Consider the following 8136-nt stretch of genomic DNA (forward strand, 5'->3'; position numbering starts at 1 on the left):
GCTCTCCTGTGCAGCTGTCCCAGCCTCCAGCCGTCATTTGCGTCTCCACGCTGCCCTGTGATGGACAGGTGGAGGCCTCTCATGGCGGCATCAATGCATGGCTCCAGGGCCCTTAGCTGCGGAGGCCCTAACACGTGCTCAGTGATGATAAACCCAAGAACACTTCAAAAGGAAGACTCTGTTTGCAGCTAGCTACACTAGATTTTTAAAAAATCCATCCGATGAGGGTTCAGAAAGTGAAACTGCATGCTGAGATGCTGCGTGAGAGAGCAGAAGGTCGACAAAATAACAAAAACATGCTTTGACTTAAAGGCAATTAAATCGCCATTTTAAGCTCTGCAACAAAAGTGAGTTATGCTAACACATCTGTTTAGTTTCTTTTCTGATGCAACTGTTATTTTGATACATGATTTTTCTTCTTCTGTTCTCTTTTGTTTGTCAAATATCAAATGCTAATAGCTAGCTCCAAAATGCTAATGCCAATGGTGTTTATAATTGTGATGTATTCACTTCTGAGCCACTGTGGCATTTCATAATGTGGTATTTAGTTATTTTGTCTACCTCCTAAGATAAGACCATAATCACTGATTTGTGGAGACAGCACGACGAGCTGTAAACATTTACATATTATCACCTTATTAAATTGACATGTGGAATTGTGTTAGCAAACACAACACAGCAACGTTAGCATGAGTTTGTGTCCACCTGAAGGTGTGACTGTGCTGCCAGGCAGGTACTGTACCAAAGCTTTATTTTTTTGGTAACAGTAAAGTTGTGACCTGGAAAACCAAACGGATGAGATGACAGATGTTAAAAAGGGGAGCTGCAGGGTTTGTTACTACAAGTGTCATTTCATCCATTGTTGACACAAAAATAATAATTAGAGCAGCTTGAAAGTGAATAAAAAAACAAAAGGAAGAATAAGAAAAACATTTGTATTCATTGTTAGTCAGTGAAAATATTGTTTTTGAAAGGGGTGAAAGTTTGTTGTCTTTCTAAAGGAGAATTCTGCCTTCAGGTTGCCCCACACCATCCGTTTGGCATCAGCTGAGAATCATTAAAGTCACGACGCAAATCAACACGCTATAAAAGGTTGTTGATCACCAATGTTGACAGTGGAGTCACCTTTCAGCAGCATAACTCATATTTTTATTCCACCAGCACAAACACTGAGATAAAAGGCCCATGAACAAATATTAACAGTAAACGTTGTTCGAGTGCCAAATCATGATGCATGAGCAAACTATGGCAACTATGAGCCCGAGCTCCAGCAACAACAGGTACCTGAGAAATTACTCACCTGTAATTGTTCGCAGCAATGAAGCATAAGAGGCCGTGTCGGGGAAAGGGTGAGGTCCACTCCAATCTACACTGCATGTCCATCACATCTGTCAGCCTGCAGTCATGGTGATGAGGGTGCATTAAGTACGAGCAATAAACATTAAATAAATGCTGAACTCGATAAAGCATAAACTGCCTCTTGGTTCGCTGCACAGTTAAACACTTTATCTTCATTCCTATTTGCTCCAGCTTTGACTACATGAACTCTCTATTATAAAGGCTTGTTCTGTGTGTGTTGTATATTTGCACTTTCTACTGACTTATTTACATAACTACAAAGGAAATTAAGATGAGGACAAACAAAAACCCAAAACTTAACCAGGTGGAAGCCACAGGACAGCGCGGCCAGCTGATTACCACCAGCTCCTATGTGGTGCAGTCAGACCAGGTGAGCTGCATCGCTGGCTGACCCGACTCCGCCCACCAGGCTCCTGGAGGGAGAGGTCTGCTCAGAGGGTCCTCACAACTGTTCTGCTGTAATGCTACACGCTGCAAAATGTCCTGTAAAACTCCAACTGGACTACGACAGGAAAAAACATAAAAAAAAAAATCAACACCTACTTTCAGTTTTCTGTCACCTGCAGATGTGAACTCCTGATGTTGTTTTGAATAATAGTTAATCTAAATGTTTTAATATTTATTGGATTATATTTCTGTTTTTTTAAGTTTGATTTAGCTAATATTTAGACAAAAGAATGAAAAGACACTGAAAATCCAAACACACCATTAATCAGTTTCTAAAAGCCTCGAACAGTGTTTAAAATAGAAAGTCTATTAGCATTAGCATTTTTTTATAATCTGCCCATTATTCTTTAATTAACTGCTGATATATACTGCCTATATAAATACACACACACACACACATTTATGTCTGTGTATGTATATATATATGTGTGTGTGTGTGTGTGTGTGTAGTAACAAAATGTGAAAAATGACAAATGTTGAACATAATTTTCTCACACCTTTTTATCTTTCATGATATAAAATCTTTAAATGAATCTTTGGCAATTTCACTCAATAAATTACTTAAACAATTAAAAAAAATTCTAACCATCTACTAATCAATTGATCAACTACTATTATCAGCATTAATTTACATATATTAACATTTAGGCTGGAAATGCTCACAATGACAACTGTATCCACCGTGATCCAGTGAATCAGTATTTATCGCTCTTAGTCAGGTATTTTTGCAGGTGTCACACACACACACACACACACTTCTACAGTACACACCTGTATGAACTCAGCCAAATCCCAGTTCACTGAGACTACCAATAAACATGTAATAAAAATATATATTTCAGTATGTAAATCAAGCAGCAACGACAAACAACAACAGACTGAGAAAATAGTTTGCTGAGTGTAACTAAATAAAATATCTACAAAAAGAAATGCACGTTTATTAACGGCCGTGATACAAATGGTCTTATTAAAGTTAAATCAGACTAAGGTTTAATAAACATGTTCTGCATTTAACAGAGGCTCAGTCTCACCACCGTGACCGACATCCCATCAATCATTGCACAACACTGAAACTGTAACTTTCCAGTGACTGTCTCCCTCATCATCTGCCCACAATGAAATCATAATAAGTTATAATGATCAAATAAAGTTTTGCCTGTTAAAGCTTTAAGATTTTCTGAGAAATAATTTCTTCTTTTCCGTCATTATTTCTCTCCTTTGGAACCACAAGTCTCTCAACAACAGAGCTGAACTGGAGCTAACAGGTATGTGGACTCTGATGTGCAGCCGTCATACACAGCACCCCATCGGTGCTGCAGGTCCAGCCCAGGAGAGCCAGACCCCCCCCCCCCGGCCGTCCCCACGGGACTAAAGTTTTCATCGAGCTGTTTTCGTGAGCACGCCCTCGCTCTCTCAGCGGGCTCCGGCGCTGACACATGCCCGCGGTGTCAACCCAGCCGGGTGTTGAGCGGTGGGAGTGTGCTGCCGTGTTTTCCTCTCTGTTTGTTTAAGTGATTAAGGTGGTGAACCCCGGCCCTGTGGAGTCCCTTCACACCACCAGGGCTGCTCAGTCCATCAGCGCTGTCTACATCGCTGGTGCCGGGGGAATTTAATAGTGTTTAAAGTCAGCTTAGAAGCAGAGCTTTGCACAGATTAGACTACTCAGGAATGGGTTTGGCAATTTAAAATCAAATGTGTGTGCAGCAAAAACAGACGAATACAGAGAAAAAACATCCAGACTGACTTTAAAACATGTCCAACAAGCGTTACCACCAGTTCTTTGAAGATGTTCAGAATCAAAAGCGATTTCAGTGAACATTTTCCACGTGGAGAGTTGGTTATTCCTGTCTCTCGGGTTGCGTCCAGGGATTATGATGATGGCCTATATTTTGCATGCTGAAATCACAGGACGGCCTTTGTCTGGAAAACATTTACATCTCTTAACACAGCTGGCTGGTCCAACCACTGGCACAAAACAAACAAGGAAGCAAGGTAGAAAAACAAGTTACCACTAAAGAGGCCTTTTAGTGTTAAACGTCAAAACAACATGGACCATTTTAGACTTTTTAAAGTAAACTGAGGTCGACTTTGGAGGGAAATTTGAATCTAGAAAGGAAACAATGATTGTTTTGACAGTTCTGGTGAATGAAACTAAAAAAAAGGTCCCGTAAAGAAAACATCTGGCAGTTAAAGCAATCACATATAAGGAAATCAAAGAAAAACACTGAAAATTCTTTATGTATTATTTTATATATAAACCACAGTTTAAACTTTTTAAAATCTTATCAGAAAAGTAGATTCTGATTTGAACAGGAGATTTTTTTTTGTCATTTCAGACATTTATTAAATAAAAATTCCATACATATCTAAAAATGGCTAAAATAGAAATTTCCACCACAAAGTATGCAGACTTTGTCGAACGTGAACAATAGACCCTTACAAAGCTGAGGTATGTCGAGAGCATGTGATGCTTAAGGGGGTGTGGCCCCTCAGGTGCTCTGTGGAGGTAATACACTTCAGGTAAGGCTGAGTGACTCATTCTCACACACACCTTAAACACCACGCATGGCGCTCGCACACCTCGACTCTTCAACTCAACCTGACAACAAGCTGTGGGAATAAAAGCTGAATAAAGAGCAGCGTTCAGCAAAACACGACCTCCTGGAAAAGCCAATTACTTCCTCTGCACCTGAAGAGCTGCAGGATTTGGACTCAGACAGTGAGTTGCTCGACACTGGTGTGATCTTTCTAGCAGGACTGTGTGCTGAGCTGAGCTTGTTTTGATTTCCACTGTGCAGGATTTTATCTGTTTCCTGAGGGAACTTCATCGAACCGGCGGAAGTACCAACTCTGTGCAGTAAATCCACTTTATAATCTTACCTTATAGTCTTTCGCGGGACTTTTCTGAGCGGTCCATGACAATGCCTGTGGTCAAAGTGGAGAAAGACTCTTCAGCAGACAACACCTCGTCCGCCTCCAACCCTCCGCCGCAGACGGAGGAGCAGCCCAGAGGTCGGAGGAGGAAGAGACCTCTCCAGCGAGGGAAACCCCCTTACAGCTACATCGCTCTCATTTCCATGGCCATAGCTAACTCCCCTGACCGCAAGCTGACTTTGGGAGGCATCTACAAATTCATCACAGAGCGCTTCCCCTTCTACAGAGACAATTCAAAGAAATGGCAGAACTCAATCCGGCATAATTTGACTCTCAATGATTGCTTTATCAAGATCCCTCGAGAGCCGGGGCGACCGGGGAAGGGCAACTACTGGGCTTTGGACCCAAACGCAGAGGACATGTTTGAAAGCGGCAGCTTCCTGAGGCGCAGGAAGAGGTTTAAGCGCTGTGACTTCAGCACTTACACCTCGTATGTCCACGAGGCCCCGGTTTTCTCTCCTGTCCAGATTGCCAGATCAGCTGCATACGCCAACTCCGTCTACCCCAACATGACGGTCAGCCCGACCTACGGGCAGCAGCTGCCCTCTGCCTACTACCCCTCTTCATCTCCTCCTGGCTTTGGACCAGGTCAGACCCGCATGTTCAGCATCAATAACCTCATAGGGCACCCGAGTCCAGCCAGCATGCTGGGAGGTCAGGGTCCAGATGTGATGCAGCAGCCCAACCGGAGCTTCAGTCCTGAGGGGCATCCAAACGGATCCAGTCCCTGCAGCCTGGGGGCTTTCCAGAGCCAAGCATGCGGAGGGGCAGTATCATCCCGCTCCACGCATCCCGGGTTCGCGTACTCAGGGCCGAACGGCCACCCACACCACCATACACACCAGGGTTCGTATGGACAGGGCCACACCCAGGGGTACGCAGTGACAGGACGCCTCCATTCCTCAGCCCACGGGTCCGCAGAGTCCATGGACCATTACGGCAGGGTCTCCCCAGTGCAGCTGGGCTCTTTCTCCCAGTATAGCAGTGCCGCAGGTCCCATCTCCAACACTGGGGGTTACCTGAGACACCCCACGTACCCGGGGAACATGGACAGGTTTGTGTCTGCCATCTGAGCTGCTGAGAACCGAGATCCGAGCATCTCGCCACCTTCACGGAACATCAGAGACTTGAGACGGCGCCAAGTGAGCCAAACACGACTGTTTTTCATTTATCAAAGACAAAAGTAGACAGACTGATTAAAAACGCCTTTCCTGACACAACTGTGACCACATTAACCCCACAACCCGTCTCCCACATGGATGGTAATTCACTTTGAGATACACGCTGTAAATTTGGATTCAATGTCGAGGCCTCATCGCAGGATGTGAGGGTGTAAAATTCATCCGATGCCGTGTGCGGTTGCAAGCTTTTTCTTTTTGTGATGGATTGAATGTGCAAGTTTAATATTTACATTACTGGTGAGTTTAAGTGACAGACTTTGAAATGTTAGAATAAATTATTGTGCTTCATGGTCATAGGCTTTGCAATAAGTGGCTTGTATGAAGAACGTCAGCTTTAGTATATTTGCATGTATTTTGTTGCCAAATGAAAATGCATATGAGGTTGCCTTTTTGGAAATAAACAGAATTTTGTTCTTCAAGAATAAAATATAATTTTTTTTGATGAATTATTGGTATTACAATTTAATCGTGCCAAAAAATCATATCAGAATTGTTATTTTTAAATTGTTCAAAGAGGAAATTGTGGTTTAAATCCACATATTGAAATTCAGTCAATTCTATTTGTAAGTTTTAATTTAACTACAATAAATTTAAAATTAACAAGGACAAACAGGTCGACACATTTGCCATGAAGAACAAAAAAAATTTCCTCCAACACATTTTTCTTTTGTGCTTGCGTTGCTTTCTCTGCGGTTTCAGCTCAGCTGGTTTGAAGTGTCGTCTGGAGCCACAGTATTACCAACGACTGTGACCGGCCGCAATTATCCTGTCCAGACATCAACACAGCACTTAGACAGACAGACACAGATAATCTACCACAGAGACCCACTAATCAAGAAAATGAATTGACTTGTAACACGATATTTCAGCCTATAAAGTTAAGCAGCACGAGTCCTTTATCTCAACGCCAGAAACCTCCTTTACACAAAGTCTGCATAACTGACAAGATGGGACTCGTAAGGAAATGCTTCATTATAGTGAAGACACTTGAATTTTCTATCAGAAAAGAGGCTGTGTTGACAGATATGACTTGGTTTTTGTTTTGTTTTTTTCAACAAAGCATCCGTAGTGGAAAGCGCCCTAGTTTTTCTTAAATGCTGCTAAAATCTTAAAATCTATGTGGATTAAATGATAGCAGATAACAGTGTTAAATTACAATAATTTTTAAAAGGTCATTGGTTTAAGTATTGTAAGACCTGCACTCGAGATAAAAGTGACAGAGCTGATCAGCAACAAAGATCTGCTTGATAAAAACCACCACAGCAGACATCACGCTGATCTTAAGCTGAATTTTTCGTGCAGCCTATAAAAACTACATTTGAGCGTGAATTCAACTGAACACAGAAACACGATAGGACGGCAGCCGGCTGTTTCTGCCGACTGATGGAGGAAGATCTATATGTCTCTTTTCTGAAGATACTGTTTAAACTGCAGGTGGACAGGACTAAGTTGTGTATTTTGCACACTAACAAACACACAGAAATAGCATTAATTCACCATTTCTGTCTCTACCATTCCAATATCAGACATTTTCTCACATTCCTGCATTTAAAATTGAATCTAAAAGATAAACAGACGTACAAATCATCACACAGCAGAGTGGCACCTCAGTGTAAAGCTTCTCTAAATTCTCAAAAAGGAAGCGTACCTCCAAACGTAGCTACATAAAAAATACAGCCTCAGTATAAAGTACCAGCAAAGTACCGACTCTGTCTCAAATGTAGAAAAACGCCACAAAAGCTACGAGCTGCCCCTCGCAGCACAGTTGAAGGTCATTGGTTAATTATAATAGTGGACATTTAAAACAGTTTAAATCAGCTGTTCAGGTGTTGGCTTGCAAACACTTTCATAAAGTTTAAAAATATTTTGCTTAAATGAAGGTCCCGCCTCTGACCAGGCTGAAAGCCAATAATTGTTTAGGATGAAGGGGTAGCATCTGATGTGGCCAATCAGATTTCACCTCCTGTTGACGCTCCTGCTCATCTGATGGCTTGAACTAAATACTGGGCCAAGATGTTAAACTCATCAACTACTTAAACAAAATAATGAACAGAATGTGATCATCTATCATTTTTAACATCTGCTCACCTGAAAACAGCACAAAGTCAATATATTTAATATTCAACCTCATCAGCTTCACTGATTTTAGTAAATATCTGCTTATTCTGAGTCTGACGCAGCAACACGTTTCAAACAAGTTGGGACAGGAGCAGCT

The 8136-nt window shown here is 41.9% G+C and overlaps 1 protein-coding gene across 2 annotated transcripts; it reads left to right on the plus strand.

Annotated features, from left to right (window-relative positions):
• The first annotated feature begins 4358 nt into the window (after positions 1-4358).
• Positions 4359-6367, plus strand: foxe1 (forkhead box E1). 2 transcript variants are annotated; one of them, XM_041933639.1, is made up of 2 exons: positions 4359-4525; positions 4605-6367. In XM_041933639.1, exon 2 carries the CDS (start codon positions 4722-4724, stop codon positions 5811-5813), a length of 1092 nt encoding a protein of 363 aa, XP_041789573.1. In that variant the 5' UTR covers positions 4359-4525; positions 4605-4721; the 3' UTR covers positions 5814-6367. The 2 variants fall into 2 exon arrangements, with proteins under 2 accessions (XP_041789573.1, XP_041789574.1); XM_041933640.1 differs by having other exon boundaries at positions 4694-6367.
• The last annotated feature ends 1769 nt before the right edge of the window (positions 6368-8136 follow it).

This window comes from Chelmon rostratus, chromosome 3 (genome assembly GCF_017976325.1).
Source record: "Chelmon rostratus isolate fCheRos1 chromosome 3, fCheRos1.pri, whole genome shotgun sequence".
NCBI classification, from domain to species: domain Eukaryota; kingdom Metazoa; phylum Chordata; class Actinopteri; order Chaetodontiformes; family Chaetodontidae; genus Chelmon; species Chelmon rostratus.